Genomic DNA, 18,099 nt, shown 5'->3' on the forward strand with positions numbered 1-18,099 from the left:
TTTCTCCACTCACTGAGACACCCTAAATGACAGACCTAAATCTTCACTGAATCAACTGCTAGGCCAGTCTGTTGGAGCAAAAGTAACATCTACGTGTGGACATACACTTTTCTTTAAAACAAAACAGTTGCTAGGTAGAAAAGACTTGAAAAACTAGAGAACAACCAAGAGAAATAAATAATAGACTGAGCTGTTAAAGAAATCTGTGGAACAAAAGTTTATAATACCTGAAAGTATACAAGGAAGCAATCAAGTTTTCGTTTGCTGGATCCTCTGTCAAAATATTGCCCACAGGTATCAAGGATTGTACACACAAGTCTGATTCTGAAAAGATGCTCTGGAGGATCCAGTGGACTAGGACTACCATCAGGGTTCACACCAAATGATGTGAATGAATACAGAGTTCGAAATATTACAGCTGATTCCACCATGCGGTAGTTGTAAAGCTCCCCCAAAAACTTGGCACTGCTGATCCGCCGCTGGTTAAACTTTGGCTGGTTAACCTTCATGAAAAAAAGGCAAACAAACCAAAACCATCTTATATGCAGCCATAAGAGAATCTGTGTTTTTATTTTCTTTAAGAGAAAAGCAGTGTAAATATCTGATAAAATTCATCACAACATGAGCTACACATATTACACAAAACTAAAAAGCAATGAAGACAATTATGAAAGCTAGTCAGCAACTAGCCACTATAAATATTCATACACATTTAACATACTTTCATTCTGAAACCTAGGACTGTTTTTTTACCGTCCAGAAAATTGTAATTATAAACTGTCCAAACACAGGATAGTCTCAAGTGACTTAAGCCCCAGCAATCTGACTATGCTGCATAAAGACAAACTGCACATCCTTATTAGGAAAAGGAGGAAAACAACTGTCCTAGGAATCTGTAATTTCTTATTACTAGATTTTAAATGATCCTGTATGAACAACTGAAGGATGGGTAGAAAAGTCAGACAAAAGAGAATATGATAATTCTTTCCTTTAAGTGGGATTATTTTACTGTCTTCCTTCCAATGTAAGTAGATGCATACGGGTTAATCTTGATTTTTAATTTTTGTACCTCCATTCCTAGTCGAATATCCTCTAGCACTCCATCCACAACATGAATTCCAACATCTTCCTGGTAAAGGACCAACCCTGCTAAGAGGTTGGCCACACAGTGAATGCTATTATATTTCACATTCCAGATGTTGATCATGCAGCATATGACATAGTCTTTTACTTCTGTATCCTGCCAAGGCAGTTTGCGCATCTGTCTCAGGACCTAAGTAAAATTTTAAGACAAGCTTCACATTTTGGCACATAAAATATCAAAATATTTTCTGTTACCCAATGTGCTTCCCCCTCCCCCACACACAGTTGGAAGAAAATTCCAATACACACCTGCAAGGGACCTAATTGGTTTCTTCAAACATCTTCTCTATCTGTAGTAGCTATGGAAAACCTTATAGAGACAATTGAACTGCTGTTCTCTAGCTACTAATCAAACTGTTCCAATCTGCCCCATAGTTTTCTTATTCTCACAGTATGTATTTAACTGTTATCTTTTATCTCTGACTTTGAATACAAGATATTCAGCACAAAAATTCTAATTTCATTCTGTCTGTTCAGCTCTTGATGTGGAGAATATAGATCTATCTGTATTTGAAGAAACAAAACAAACTTAACAACCAGAGATACCAGAATGATTCCTACTCCTTGCAATTAAGAAAATCACCATCAAAATTTTATAGTATATCACCTTCAGCAACGCCTCTATAAAAGACTTGAAGAGATTTACCTTCTCTGTGGTGACCTTTGAGAGATCCTTGTAAAGAAGCTTACGAACATATTCCTGCAAAGGAGGACGTTTCTTCTTCACAGTTTTTTCAGCTGGAGGGGGATTACAGTAATAATAGGCGTTCTCTACCATTGTAACATAGCGCGCATCAAGATGCATTGCTTGTTTTTTTCTCATCATTTGTTCCTGTAAATGCAAATGATCAGTTAATGATGTTGGTTACTACATTCTCAAGCCACTTTTAAGTCTGTTACACTTAAGTTTGAAACAAAGGAAACAGAAGATTGCAAGAAGAGACCCAAAAGGTTGGCCGGAGAGAAGAAAAGAAAGTATAGATGATACGGTTCTATGGTGTTGTCAGTGTTATTTCTCTTTACAAGCTCTACTTTTATGAAGGATAGCCACAGTTTAACTTGAAATCTTAATGCATTGCTTAGCTCAATAAAACAGCATTTTGAATAAAGCTCATTTCATTAACCACGTCGAATCTAACACTGCTGAAATACTCATTTCTTGACCCACGTGACGTAACAACAGGAGAATACCAACCTACTTCAAACAGCAATGTGCAGCTCCAGAAAGTTTGTATTGATGGTTTCACAGGAACTTTCAGTGGTTTAAGCAATGGCATTTTTCTTATTACTTGCTCTGTTGTTGCTATTTACCAAAGCAGAATAGACTACACAGAAAACTGCATCTACCACAAAGGAATATTTTGGGAAAAAAGAATGAGACGTGCCAAAGCTTGTTACATATGTCAACACCAATTACTGTGATTGCTAGGACTGTCCTCATTTTCCCCTCTGAATATAATCTTTTCTCCATATTTCATTTTGAATACATACTTACAAATTCTGTGGCTTTTTAACAATTCCTTAACATAAAATTCTGTACAAAAACAAGTACTAGTTCTGGGCTGCTGATTTTTACAGCTGAAGAAGATGAGCTTCATTAGATTACAAAACCTTTCTATGCACATGTATGCACATAAGGTACATCAAACTGATATATTCTAAAACACTCTAAGGTGGTTCAAAGGGAAAAAAAGATGCACAGAATTAAACTACTTTTTCAGTAGAGGTCACCTACTGGTAATACACACAAATACAAAAGACAAACACGTACACACACGTATTTGTGTATCTCTTCATACAACCCAGTCAAACAATGACAAGGATATAAACCTTTGATGAAGATGCACACATTTTTCAAACCAATGAACTTTCTAGTGAACATGAAAATTTCTTTTACCAGACTGCGGTTCAGTTAAACTGAAATGTAAACATACTTGAACAGTTCCCTAGCCTTGGGTTTCAACTGTTAGTTCAATGCCAAAGAACACTTCTGTGTAACAGTAACACCACAAATAGTGTAATTTTCCTAGATTGTGTCTGTCTATTGCTTGGGAGGTCTCAATATGACACCAGCACTAATGCACTTCATTTTTAACCTTTTCTATGACACAAATGGCCTCCTCTTTGATTCCCTGCGAGCGTTCCTCTCTAAATGGGAAATTCCTGTCAGATAACAGAAAATTTACAGACCCTTAATGGATGCACAGCACTTTAGCAATTGGGAACGGAAATTGCTTTATGTGCTGTTTACGCTTAGGAGGGAAAAGGCACTTAAAAGCAAAAAGTTTCAAAACCTTATTGTGTAATGCTAGGAATATTTTGTAAATTTTCCAGATGCATCAAGAGAAAGCATGTTTGTTGTCTTACGACACTTGCTATGCTCTACAAGCTGCTATCCTGCCTCTCCACGTGTTCCAGCACTTCAGAAACAAGTTTTTAACTTTCTTGGAAGCACTATTTTTATAGTATTCTATAGTATGTCTATTTTATATAGTATTCTAGCTTTAACTAGAGGTAACTACTTCATCAAAAAGTCTGTCTGAACAATCAGGATTCTACTGTTTCAATTTTGATCAATAGAACAAGTCAACCTAAGAATTGAGCTACTGGGTAACGTCAATCCCATGTTTACAAAAACAAGTGATTTTGCTTTAGAGTTTTAAAAATAATTTGGTATCATTCACTACATCTAAGGACTAAAATCCTTAAGACTGATGCAGTCTTTTGGATAGCAAAAACAAAGCTACAAGTATTCCTTTAAAAAAACAAACCAAAAAACAACAATGGTGTAACACAAGAACGGTATTTTATCATGATAACATTACACAAATATATGTGAAGATAACACTGACCTTCCTTCCAAAGCAACAATTCATGTGACACATTTATCAACATACCAACCCCACAGCCAAGTTAATGTTTTATCTTATTTTTTTGTAATTACGTACAAGGGATGGAATTTGAAAGACTCGCTGGAGTTAAAAGAAATAAAAATTGCCCTATTTATAAAGATTCATCTTTAATAAATCAGTAATATACCACAGTAGCTCCATCAGCTGGCAAATCTTTAGAAAATTGAGATATTCCTGCTTCCTTTCAAAAAGGACTCCGCAACGAGGATTTGCAGTTAATTTACCCATCTTTTTCCTCTTGTGACAGCCCCAGAGCAATAAATGGTGTGACGTTCAAAGAGGCTGAGAAAGAAACAGTGTTTTTGTGGAAAATAGGTTGTACTGCACTATATCCAAGTATGTAACAATTGCTGCTCTATTAACTCTGTAGGACAGAAAGGCAGGCTACAGATTCAAGAGAAACACCTATCAAGCGTAAGCCTGTGCTTTGGTGAGATAGGAGATACACGTACAGAAGACAACGATATTACATAGGCTTTAAAAGCCTTGCCGCTACAATGAGACTCTGAACCTGTAAACTATTCCCTTCCAGGAGCACAATCTATGTCTGCTTTCTCCTCCACATGCAGTGACTACTTTCAATACTGCAGATGCACATCTATAATCTTGCCACAACGCAAGGATTTGAAGGTCAGCAAGGAACATTAAAACATTTAGTCAGGCTTCTAATTAAAAAAAATGGTTTAGTTACTGGATTGCATCTGCTTTAGCTGCTTTTAATTTCATGCAATTTCCTACTGCTACTGTCTACCTTTGAAGCACTTCAACCACATGTCTTGCCTTGGACTAAAATTTTTAGGATCACCTTACAAGACAGGAAACATTATTAAGGAATCAAATTCATACAGAAAAAAGAAGCCCCAAACCAGCCCATTATTTTTAAATCTTTGCCAGTACTTATCTAGGCATAAGGATAACACTTCCACACTTATTTCAATTATCATGAACCTCTATTTTTAAAATCCCTTCCTCCAGTGTCTTCAAAAACTTGTTCTTCAAATTCAGAACTGCAGATGGTTATCCAAGGAAAGAGACTACCATGTTCCACAACTGTCTTCACCTCTCATTAAAGCACCTTCTCCTGTTCCATTTACTAATGCTTTCCCACAAATAGTATCAAATACACTATTTGTAGTTCAAGTGCAATAGCTTTTGTTTCAGAAACTTCTTTCTTAAGTCATGAACAGAATTAGAAATCAACGGGAGCTCTCCAGAAAATGCTCAGAAAGCAATTCCCACAGTAGGTGCAATCAGAGACTGCCCAGTGTTGTGTAAGCTACTAATAACAACAGTTGCAAGTCCACAAGACTACAAAGGCTGATATCACCAGAGCAGACTAGGATGTAGTGAGTCCACCTCAGCTCCAATCCACAAAAAGGACTTCAGGAAGACTCTCTCATACCAACTTTGTTTTTACTAAAAGACTTCAGGAGGTTATCCTCTCTGTGCACTCAGGATAAACTTGAATGAAAAGTTTCACTTCCTGGTACCCAAACATTGTAACTGACATCAAAGACACTATTCACAAACACTGCTAAGACAGACCAAATCACAAACCCAGAAAATCATTAATTGGTTTAACCCAGTACATGACAGTTCCCCTCACACATAAGTCAATCTGCTTCCCTCTTACCAGAAGAACACTGGTTCTTAAGTGAGATTCTGGTGATCTGAAGAGAAATCTTCCACAGGTTTCCAACAGAGTACAGGCCATTTCAATATGGTGATGAGAAAAGTCCGACAGAAGCATCTGGAAGGCATTTACATAACAACACAAGTATTAAACATCTCTCTGAACTGCAGAAAGCAGTAAGTTTTAACTACTATCCCTTATACTATTGAGGTGTATCACAGTCTTTAAGAAAAAAATGCAAATTAACTTCACTGTTAACAAAATTAGAAATATTCATCTAATTAAAAAGTATCCCACAAATAGCCTAGATCCAAAATTTAGACTCTACCATTACTTTCCAAACAAATTCAATAGCAATTTGATTACATTCAAATGTGTATTTCAAAGTGTCCCTTCTATCATACAACTATAATATTTCAATTTCTGGAATGGCTACAGAAGTGTCCTCATATGCTGTAACAACAGACATCAGGATTTAAAACATCCCATGCAATGAAATTATTACAGATCAACATTAAGAGTTACCTGAAGAGAAACATGATAGGGACATGATATCAGCATGTAAAAACATTTGTACAACTACTAACCACCAACCTTTAAACAGTGAAGAGTATCATTTTTGGAGAACATCTTAAACTTGGTAAGCTCACCAATAAACCTCACAGTTTTATTCTTTGTTTCAATGTTGATCTGGTCCTTTTTTCTTACCTGAAGAAAAAAGAAAACATGCTTGATTTTAAAATACCAACTTAGAAAATTGCTTTCAGCCAAAGATTTGTAAGTAGCATTGCTATTTAGAAATGTTTGACATTTCCTCAGTTTCTCATGCTCTCTCTGTTCTTGCACTTCTTCCCCTTCTGACTCTGACCCCTCCCCCCCCAGAATTCTTTACTATTCTTTACTAAACATTTATAAGCACATATCAACCACTGCCATCACACTGGGTATAGCAAAGTATCAGCTAGATTCTATTGTATTTTTTGACTCTGTAAGCACAAGAGTAAGATTGCTACTACTATGGAGATTCTGAACATTGACAGCTTTTTCAAGTATGGTTTACCAAAGAGCAGCCAGATGTTCTTTTCCATTTGATTGGCTTGTTTTAAATTAGGTATCCAACAACTTCAGTGAAAACACAGCTTTAGCTCTAAGCATAATCATACCAAACAAGACAATTTTATTTCTCCACAACATAAATAACTTGTCCTGAGAATAAGGAGTTCATTTAGGACTTAAATACTTGCAGTTAACAATTAATACATATTTTATGTCAATATTATGAACAAGTTTTTAAACCTGTGCCATAAAACTCAGAAAACAGAAGGAATCAACACTGTACAGGATAACTAATTCTACTATGTGAACTTAAAATACTGTAGAAAGAACAACAGTGAAAAATACCAATTGGTTTGTGGCGTGGAACAGACTGCCCAGAGAGGTTGTGGATGCTCCCACCCTCAAGGCCAACTGGATGGGGCTTTGAGCAACACGATCTGGTGGGAGGTATCCCTGCCTCTAGCAGGGGATTGGAACTAGATTATCTTAAAAGTCTCTTCCAAGCCAAAATATTCTATGATTCTATGATACATTCGCAAGGATGAAAACTTTGGTTAGTGAAAACTGTAAAAATCAAAACTTTAGAAGTGCTATATTACAATTGCAACCACTACATTACAGCAGTAACTTCGTAATGGGGGCCTGGTTAGAATTTAGTCAATTCTCATTCCCAGTGCAAGTTACTGATTTACAGAAAGCTAACACTTTCATTTGGAGTAGAGTTTATAAGATTTGTAACTTTCAACTGTTACACAGCTTACTTTAATCACTATTTAATATGGAAAATAAGAAAGACACTACAAATAATGCATATATACAGATACATGATAAGTAAAAAAAAAATTAAAATACACAAATCAAGCATTTAGGAACAAATCTGCTCAGATGGCAGAAAACAACTCTAGCTTGAGTTGCTGAACTTAAGAATTAGCATCTACATGATAGAAAGCATTACTCTTTCCCAAAAAATTACCATTATAGAATTAGTAAAATTGAATGCAAAAAGATAAATGAGGACATACATGAAATCTGAAATCTCCTTTCAGCATAGAGCAAAGATCCTCTGCTACATCAGACATACAGGGATGCAATGTGGCAACCAGCCTTGCATAAAATGGTAGCAAATCCAACCTGCAAACAAAGGTGACACATATATATAAAATGAGATTATAAAATAGACAATCAATTTATGTTCAAGGTTATAAAAAAGTGTTTATGCCTACAAGCAGAGTTACTGTTCTGCTTGTGAAAAGAATGACTGTGAAATGGAAAACACCATCTTAACAATGGAATTTGACCTCTTGCCTTCAAGCAATTTCCAGATATGAGAAATATTCAGGCACATTGAAATATACAAAATTAGAAATCCTTACAGTGAGCTCCATTAATTATTGGTTTGGTTTTTTTTTTTTGGTTGTGTTTTTTTTGGGGGGGGGGGAGGGGGGAAGGAAGGGGCAATTTTTGTTTTGTTTTGAGTAATTGCAAACAAAACCAAGGATGTTTATTCTTACAGTGAACTTGTAAATGAATGCAGGAATGTCATTACATCAAGGAAACCTCAACAGATGATGTTAAGTGGGTAAAGTGGCAACCTCAACTAGCAATCACACTAATTGCAATACTGCAAAATATAAGAACTTTCCTTATTTTCATTCATCTTTCCTTAGTTATAATCCTTCATAACCATTTCATAGCAACACCTGTTTCCCCTTAGGGAATTCTGGTGTTCAGTTCAAGCTCGTACTTTGTTTCTTCTCATTACAGAGTACCTGGCTGCAAAAATGGAATAAATGCCTTCAAACTTGATTAATGGCATCACTTCACAAAAGACTGAACAATAGAGTGCTTTGCATAACTCTGTATATACCACTTTTAAATGGAGAGACACCAACCACAGACATCACACTTGAGTCTTTCCTTATATTAGGAAAACTTTATAAAAACAGAACAAATGCTTTCTTTACTGTATTCACTTATGTTCTGAAAATAAGGCAAACAGGAGATAAACCCTAAAAATCATCTTTTACGTAACTGGAGAGAAACATCTTAACTTTGGATATCTGAAGAGAGAAACTGCCTGTGAAAGGAAAAATCTTTACTTACAAAAAAAAAAGAAAAAGAAAAATAGAGCTTGCCCCGAAACAGAGCTGGATTCACAAAGAAAGGAAGAAAATCAAGACGAAACCTCGAAACTGCAGCCCACACAACAGCAGCAGCAATGAAAATTGGGCAATGTCAAAGAAACAGGGAAAATTCCATGTTTAAATTGTGGAAGAGAAGCATAAAAACACAATGCCTGAAAAAAGCAAAGCTATGTGGCTTTTGTACAAAACTCCAGGTGAAACATTAGAGGTATCCCAGTTACCTATTTAACAGTTTTATTCTCTTGTTAATCAATAACTGAAGTAGTATTTACATTTTTTGAGCTTGTTGGAACACACAGTCAAGGGTGACTAACTACAGCAAATTACTACCAGGCTTATAAGCATTTAGTCATTAACTCAGAGCAGAAGTGAAAGTCTCATTACTTTATACATACATGCATGAACTAAATTAAGAAATGACTTGGGCTGAGATGAGGGGGTGTGCTTTAATTGAGGGAGTTTCTGCGTGGGATCTCTTAAAAAGCAGCACAAAGTTTTATTCTAATCTGAACAAGTAGCTGCCTGCTGAGAGCTAATAATTTCATCTCTGTAAACTGAATATACCTGAGGGAAAATTAAGTCTTACAGTGCATCGTTATTGCTTCATCACAGGATACAAAAGGTTTCTTCATGGGGTAGAATACTAAAACTGAGTGTTTCTAAATAGGTGAAATATAATAAGGAAAAGCCTTGGGTCAAATATTGTAAAACTGGCTATCAGACACTGAATCTGTTCACTTGCTCCACGGGAAACAAAATTAGCATTCAGAAGTGGAGAAACTGCAATATAGGTGGCACCACCTACTGGTACCTGCATTTATAGATAACCTAAGTTCTAGGACAGAAACCTACTCAACTCTGGACCTCACAGACTGCACATTAGTTAAATATTTAATAAACTTTTTAGTTTAGGGTTTTTTTTTGTATATTTGTTTGTTTGTTTTTTAAGAATTTCAAATGTCAGTTTACAAACAAAACAAAGACTTTATTAAATTAAAGCCTTAAATGCAAAATTTTATTAGAAAGCGAAGTGGACATTTTGGACATTCGTTATCTGAGTTCCTATTTAAGAGACAGCTTAAAGCACAAAGCAACATGCAAGAGAGAACTGCCTTGAAAGCACAAACATAATCCAGATAAATGAAATGTATTCATAGGTCTTGCATAGGTAAAAACTGCCACCTGCACTACTCAACAGAAAGAACATGATGCTGTGGAATTTTCATGCCCTCAGTTTTATTTATTCAGCTCTGGCATAAACACCCTATCTTAAGCAAATCTCTCATTTTCATCTGCCAAAGAAAGAAGCACTGAAACTTTGAGAAGCCAATTTACATTGAACAAAGAGGGTCCTCTTACTGAGAATTCTCAGGTAGGAAGCTGAATGAAGACAGACATACAAGAAGTGTACATATCTGATTAGAATGCTCAGAACTATTTAACACTCACGAGGCAGTTAACTTCTGAATTAAGAACAGACACTGTTAAAATGCAAAGAGCAACAGAACTCTTTGCTCTGTCCATGTTCAGCTTCACAGATCACCATATGTAGGAATGGGGAAGAAAAATAAGTCAGAAACCACAACCCTTATTTGAGCATTTACCTAAATACTTTAGAACTTGAAACCTTAAAAGGTATTTTAAACTTTGTATTGAATTTAAAAAAGAAAAAAAAAGAAAAAAAAAAACCAGCAAGACTGCAGTATGCAACACTGTGTGTGTTTCTGTGCAGGAAACTACTTCAGATAGCAAAAAATTGCACATAGATGTCCTAAAACTGCAAACAATATTGGTCAAATCATTGTACTGCCACTTTAGTACAAACCACACAGTCCTGAATTAAAAGGCTCATTCTTAGTTTTAAGTCAATCCTTCCCTGAAGATCTGAAGCCACTTTTATACTAGCACTGAAAAAAAAAAAATCTCTAAAAAAGGCTTTCTGTTTGCAGGTTCAAATTGAAGCTGGAAGCTTAAATGTGATGAATTTGTAAGTATTCCACAAAGCAAATTAATGATGTTGTATTCTGACCCTAATCAAGTGACAGTTGAGGAACAGCTGCCTTCTTTTCTCTGACAAATTAAGTTTGCATTTGTCCCAGCCTACACAAGCCAAGGGAAACCAAGCAAGCTCCCTAGCAGCACTATGTAACAATTTTGGCCTTAAAGAGTTTTTACTACTCCTCAACCACTTCTCCTTAAAGTTCTGTATGTTCTTGGTGCAATTATTATGTCTGCGTATTTCCTGAAACTGTGATCACTCCAAAGAACAGATGTTACTGTGTTTTGAGATACCTTATTATGGCTGCAAACATAGCAGCCAGATTGAGACTACGTTATCTACTATGTTTGGAGACTAAATGCATTTAGAAAATACACTGTTTTATCTCCACCTTTTAAGGACACTTTTCCCTTTAACCTTCACAAAAAAAATAAATTGAGAACTGAACTATAACAAGCTTTCCTATACTGCTTCTCCAATGGTATCCTGAAGGGATGCTACAAGAACTCCTGGAATTAGTAAAAACTACTGTGCAACAGTAATGGAAAATAAAGAGATGTCAATACAGCCAGAGAAGGGATACACAAAACTGTGTGTAATACAGATAGTGTATATACATATATACACACATACTAACAGAAATACTGTTGGTGTAACATTGCTTCAAAGCTGTATGTATGTTTTTCTAAACCAATTTGTAGCATTTTATAGCAACTTGCATGCTACGTAGGCACACAAGAAATTCTCCCACAAGGATTGTAAATGGTGACTTCAAGGAAGAAAGCAGAACTGCTCCCTTACCAAATGCAGTAACAAAGCCAACAAATATTAGCACAGACTGTCCTTTAAAACTGTCTGCATCAATGGGGCAGCTCAGCTGGTATTTTTTCACTGCAATTGTTTGTGGTTCCAAACAAAATACTCAGCCAACACCCTGTGGCTCTTGTTTAGTAACCCAGAGATGGACATTTGTAATGCAGGCAAATAGAAAAGGGAGATACACACAATTGGGCTGATGGTCATACAACTGGAGGCTGATGTACTTATATGCACAGATGATTTCAGAGCAGGCAGCACAAGGGGCATTAGAATACAAGAAAGTAATATAAAACAAGCATTAAGATATTAATACTTAATATTTAAAAGTAATATTTATAATTAAAGAACAACTGCAAGAAAATCAATTGGGTTGACCCAATTGTTTCAGTATCAGTTCCAGATATTAAAGAGCTGCACTGTGAAGAAGGTAACAGCCCTTGGAGCCAACCACATCAACTATTGGTCTATTGAGTTCCTACAGACAAATTAATCTTTTTTTTTTTAAATAATTACTTTCAAAACAAACTGTTGGATTACAGAGTGCCTGCTGGTAAGATGATGAAGGAGCACTCTGTTTTTTGCCTCACAGTGTTAAAAAGGAATGGAATCAAAGTAGTGTGAAATATAACAGGAAATCCAAGATGATGATGAAACAGTTGGAGCTAGAAGCAGCATCAAAACAGCCTCTGAGGAAAATCAGGGCAAGGAGGAGCAGGAAAAGTGACTCCTCCATAATTGCACTTACTTAAGTTGCATCTATTTAAGGTACAAGTTTACCACAAGGAAAAGAAACCCTATTCTAATGAATTTATCAATTCTATCTATCAGGCTTGCAACCATTTCTATAAGGAAGGCTCTTCTAGCAAGTGCAGATGTCTATCTTACACAAAGCCAAAAAAAAAAAAAAGGTAGGAAAATTCTAATGAATGAATGATAGAGTGAAGAACTCACACAAACTCCTGTTTGTTTTCCTTAAGCAAACTCCAAAGTAGCTCTGGAGAAGATAAAAGGCTGTAATTGCCAGGTATTAAAGAAGAACTAGTGTCATAAGAAATATTCCTTCCTTGTGCTCTAATTATTGATATTCCCATATAAAATGGTACAAGTTCTCCTGAATTAAATATATCCTTCTTTTGCACTAAGAGGTTTTGCACTAAGGTTTTGCTGTTACTTTCACAGTTAAAAAAAGAAAGTTATGAGGAGACCCACCATAAATTCACAAGTTCTGAACAAGATGAACTATCTAATAAAATTCTGCAATACCACAGCAAAGTATTTTGTTGAATCATTTTGTATTAAATATCATTTTATTTTAAACATTTCTTTTGTTCTCTACATAAAAATCACATCAGGAGTAAATACAGCCAACAAATGTGACTTGGCATGTGCACTTGATTTCACTAATTTAAATAGTTAAAAAAACAAAACAACAAAAAACAGCTGTTAAATAACAAAAGGGTCAATTCAAATTTCCCCCCTCTTCTTACCTTTGCCTAGGAACTATGAAAAGTGCTCGTACTAGTTTTCTTCTGTTGGCTTTTGTATTCATATTCATGCAAAAATCCATGGCTGCCTATAAACAGAAAAGTCAATATAATACTTTACCTTAAAATGGTGGGGTTGCCTCTTTTTAAAAATACATTGTTTGCAATGTAGCATTCTTTCCAAGAGTACCATTTACAGTGCCATGCTTGTTACATGAGCTTTAAAAACTCAGTTTTTGTCTAGAATGGACCCTGACCAACACAGTTGGAAGAATATAAACCAATTCTTAGACCAGTAGAATAAAGAAAGTAGCTTTAGGAAGACAGATGAGGAGTAATTTGTCAGGGTGCAACAGAAGAAAAAAAAAAAAAAAAAAAAAAAAAAAATCTCAAAAAAAAACCCAAGACAGACCTACTCCTTTTAAAACAAACTACAGTCTAAGAGAATGGGTAGAGAAAACATAACGATGAGAGGAGTATCAGCTCACATGATATCTGGGCAACAGTTTACTACGTGGCAGAGAAAAAAATATTTCCTTTAAGTTAAAATCAAATTCAGTTACTGACAGACTCCAAAGCTTCAGTCTTTATTATTAATCAATCTGAGATAGCATTATATATTTTTAAGAGTTGGGGAAAAAAAGAGAACTATGACAGTACCTTGTCTATGAGGTCTCTGTTCACACAGTTTGGAAGCTGCTGAAGAAAAGCATCAACTATAAGTTTTAAATGAGATCCAGTACTGGCTTCTTCATCCTCTTGTTCTAACAGAGTGAAATAAACAAGCAGCACACATCTTTAAGCTACAAAATATAATGATTTATTATCACATTCCCCAAACACAGCACATTTGTAATGTTTAAATTTTGAATATTTATCTACAGATTCAAAAACAAAAAACAAAGAAATATGAAAACAAATTAATTTTTAATATTTTTAGTATTAAAAAAAATCCACTGTTGGTCTATACCAGCAAGAGTCTAAAGTATCACCTTTAAAACTTATCTTCCTATTAATGAATTAATAATAAAATCATGAGTTCCTGTCTCCTGATTTACACTGTTGGGAGAAACAGCAAATGCATATTCCTGGAAGACTGTGGTGAATTGTTTAGGCAATAAAACATGGACCACAAAAAGGCCCAAACATGGGGCAAAACAGTACAGCAAAAACATTGCAACTGCAGATTCTACTCCTTATGTTTGCTCTGTGTGAGAAGCAGATTTTTTTGGGGGGGGGGCAAGAATGTCCAAAAAGTGGCAAAAAACTGAAGCTGGCCAATTGATTGATTCTTCACCTGTGCAGACACTGAAGTAAGGAACCACTGTGAAAAGGAAGGAGGTTTGAGCACACAGCAGTTGCACGGCAAGTAGCAACTTGTTTTCTCAAGCAAACCTTTGTGTATTTTGCAACACAGTAAGCAGACAATGACCTGTATCTACTGGTTGAGTCAGTAACATCACTGAACTAAAGGAGACTACCACTGAAATTCAGATTTTTCCAGCATCAGCTGTGAAGATTTCAAACCAATACCCCTACAGCTACACCTTAACTGCAAAACAAGTGTTATGAAGAGGAAACAAAGTTAAAATCCAGATATCCAGAATTAACTGAAGTCCTAGAGAAGAGTCTAGCTTGTTTGTCAGCACGAGCCAAAACAATGAGTTGAAACAAACGTTTGGAAGACATTTGGAAACATCTTCCTTGGCCAAAGCAGTGCAAAAGAAAACTGCTTTCTAAAAAAGGGAATGTGGTGAATTTTTGTTTCCTTTCAGCTCAAGGACATTCAGCAATAATTAGGAGGTATCTGGAAGGAAAACACAGACAGGCAGACTTCAAGAACACGGGTAGGTGAGAAAATAGTCCCTGAAAAATCACTAAGAAGTACTCAACGCTTGCCATAATTTCTTTGTCATTTCAGCCTAAACATTGAGATAAGACTGAAGTTTCTTTTCAAGTTACTGAAAGCATTTTGATTTCTCTTTGCTTATGTCATAGGACTTTTTTCTTTGTTCTGGGGATGTAAGGACAGAAGTCTAACTTAGGTAAAGAAGCTGTAGGAATTGCTCCAAGAAACACTGCCAGCAGTCCTGCCTCCACAATGCTAGAGATGGAAGCTGATGGCACTGCCTCTTCTCTTCCTCAGGCAATTAGAAATTGGAAGAACAAGACAGAAGGGTTCACTAAGAAAGAAGGAAAAAAAAAGTTCCAGATGCTCAGCCAAGAGGACCTTGAGGTTTTACATATTTAGTACAACACTGACTCTCTCATTACTCACATACTCAACTTCTACAAGAATTGAGAAAAAAACATTTTTCCTCCTAGATATTTACAGAATATTCCTTCCTGTCTCCTTCAAATGCTCTTTCACCTTCCCTTCCTACTGCTGTTTGTTGCCTCATTTCTATTTTCTGTTCAAACTGACTCTGCTGTTGAAATAAAATAAAAACTAAATCTTAACCAATTCAGTCACTTCTCAAGGCAATCTTTCAGAAGGCCCTCGCGATCACATTCCATTTCCACACTTCCCAACTCCCTCTCTTCTCTCATTAGTCCCCTCTCCCACTGGAAGACTGCAAGTATTCTTACGCTGTATTCCTGTATTTCTTTCTCCTTGAGGTAAATACCCTTTCTAAGTGAAAAGGATCCTTCGTAATACCTGAAATATATTTGTGACTTCAGAGTGGAAAAATGAAGAATTTGACAGTGGCAGGAAATGAAAAGGTTAGGGCTTCCTTCTCTGAGGTAAACAACTATGCTAACCATGCAATCAAAGCAAAAACAAAACAAATTTCAGCTCTTGCTTCTCCCTTTGATCCTCTTTAGTTGCATTCTCACCTCCACGTTTCGAAATGCATTCATTCTTTTACAGAAATCACAGGAAATAGCAATGTGTAACAATTGACATGAGGGTACTTTTACTAGTTTATCTGGGTACAGACCAAATCACAGAGCAAGATCATCATAGAGATTGAGAAAACACTTTTTTTTTTTGAAACACCTTTGCATTTAACCAAAATTTCATGGAATCCTGCAATTTTCAGGGACTAGAACTAAGCAACTATGAGAAGACACTGCAGAATTACTGAAGTCCTTCTCCTGCAACGGCCGGTGCTAAGAAATCATCTATTTCAGTATCAACAGCTATTTGCCTTCCCCTCTCCCCACATGCACAGTTCCTGAAAAAGCCTTGGCTCCCTGATAATAAACAACTTATTTGTACAAAACCACAGCTCTAAGAGTGTCTATATCTAAAAAGTCCATTCTGACAGAAAGTTCTGTCTGTTTCGTGTAGTATCATCCAGACAGTGTGAATTACAGAAATGTTTGCACAGTGCTACCCCTCTGTGAGATGAACATCTGTAACAAGTATGGTCTCAAGGAAGCAGCCACATTCAGCTGATAGGAACCAGTACAAATTGCTGGCCCTCCCTTATGCAGAACACACAGACATAATGTTCAACACTCCTGTTGAACCAAGGCCTCATTAAAGAATGTATTCAGAATGTACACTCAAGACATTCAATCCCACAAAACACTTTAATGAGAGTGGCATGGATATATTATTTCTGCTCTCCTAATAGGAGGTTCACCAGCTCTCTAAATAGTGCAGCAAGTGGCATTGTGGAGCATTAACACTCATCTTCTACACATTCTTTCCACTGCTGGCTAGCCTTACAAAAATGATGCTAGATATATATATATGTTAACATCAGACTCCCCTTGCTCCCAATATCTTTGATGGCTTTCATCCTGGCCATTCCTCTCTCAACATCTTTCACACAGCTCCATTTTTCCCCATTTTCTCTTCTCTTTTAAAAACAACCTGAAAACTCACTTCTTTCAGCTTGTTTTCCGTCACTACTGTCAGCTCCGGTGCTATCTGCTCCCTCTCTCTTGCCTGAGCATATTGAAAATAAGAAAATTAAGATTCACTCAAAGTTAACATAACAGAGAAATAAAATATGTTACCTGAATTCCTGATTAATCATCCTCTTCAACTAACAATGTAAGTTTTCCTCTTACAAGTTGTATCTCAAATTTAACTAACTACGGACTCAAACTTTTAAGAAATAAGTGAAGAAATATGCATTGCAGTGCTGTGAAGGATGCTATACCAAGACAAACGTGCTTGGAAAACACACATTTTGAATAAAAGCCTTGTTTCCCTTGTATTCAGGCACAGGAAAAAAGACTGAAGAGATGCTCCAGCCACCAGAAAGAGACGCAGAAGTAGTACAAGGCACGTATCCACTCACTGGACTGTCTACCTTACTTACCCTATTTCCTCTTTCATTTTTTTCCCTTCTAATTTAGCTTATTCCTTCTGCCAATGAAACCCACACTCCCAGATTATCACAACTAAAGCTATGTTTCTTCATCTTTAGACCACTTATTTAAGATGCAGCTATACCTCTTTTTATGCTGGCACCCTCTTTTTATACTGGAAGTTTTATCTCAGCCAAGAATACTGGGGTTCTTTCTTTGTTTTAAATAGTAATACAATACAGTGGTTTCATTCTCTACTGGCTTTCCACAAAACACTAATAATAACCTACTGTAAACAAAAATGCATGAAAATAATTCAGTAAGTACTGAAACTTAAAGATATATTTTATGGCTTAAGGACACCTAATGTCAAACCCAAGTGATTTTTATTCACAAGAAAGGCTGTTAAAAGCAAACAAACAAACATCTACCAATTGACTCGATGAAAACATGCAAGTTTAAATTTTCAACAGTTGGTAGCACCAGGTCTTTAAAACTAAAAGCATCAGAATTCCAGACAGACACACACACACACACACAATCACTGTTTCTTTGTATGTTTAAATAAAGTAACACCTGCATGCTGCTCACATCTCACGTTTCTTTATCTGCCTACTCACTGAGTATTTCTCACCTGTCT

General features: G+C 36.1%; 1 protein-coding gene across 6 annotated transcripts in view; it reads right to left on the bottom strand.

The window, feature by feature from the left end:
- UPF2 (UPF2 regulator of nonsense mediated mRNA decay) overlaps positions 1–18,099 on the bottom strand; it is a 55,841-nt gene that overhangs the window by 22,059 nt on the left and 15,683 nt on the right. For 4 of the 6 annotated variants that reach the window (XM_048962767.1, XM_048962756.1, XM_048962747.1 and 1 more), the window contains exons 7-15: positions 17,029–17,091; positions 13,851–13,954; positions 13,194–13,279; positions 7,767–7,875; positions 6,283–6,396; positions 5,689–5,805; positions 1,790–1,975; positions 1,070–1,273; positions 228–503 (exon numbers count right to left, since the gene is read on the bottom strand). In XM_048962767.1, coding sequence (XP_048818724.1) covers positions 228–503; positions 1,070–1,273; positions 1,790–1,975; positions 5,689–5,805; positions 6,283–6,396; positions 7,767–7,875; positions 13,194–13,279; positions 13,851–13,954; positions 17,029–17,091 — 1,259 coding nt within the window. The remainder of the gene's footprint in view (positions 1–227; positions 504–1,069; positions 1,274–1,789; positions 1,976–5,688; positions 5,806–6,282; positions 6,397–7,766; positions 7,876–13,193; positions 13,280–13,850; positions 13,955–17,028; positions 17,092–18,099) is intronic. The other 2 variants (XM_048962786.1, XM_048962794.1) reach the window with 1 other exon arrangement.

The sequence above is a fragment of the Lagopus muta genome, chromosome 1 (genome assembly GCF_023343835.1).
Source record: "Lagopus muta isolate bLagMut1 chromosome 1, bLagMut1 primary, whole genome shotgun sequence".
NCBI classification, from domain to species: Eukaryota; Metazoa; Chordata; class Aves; order Galliformes; family Phasianidae; genus Lagopus; species Lagopus muta.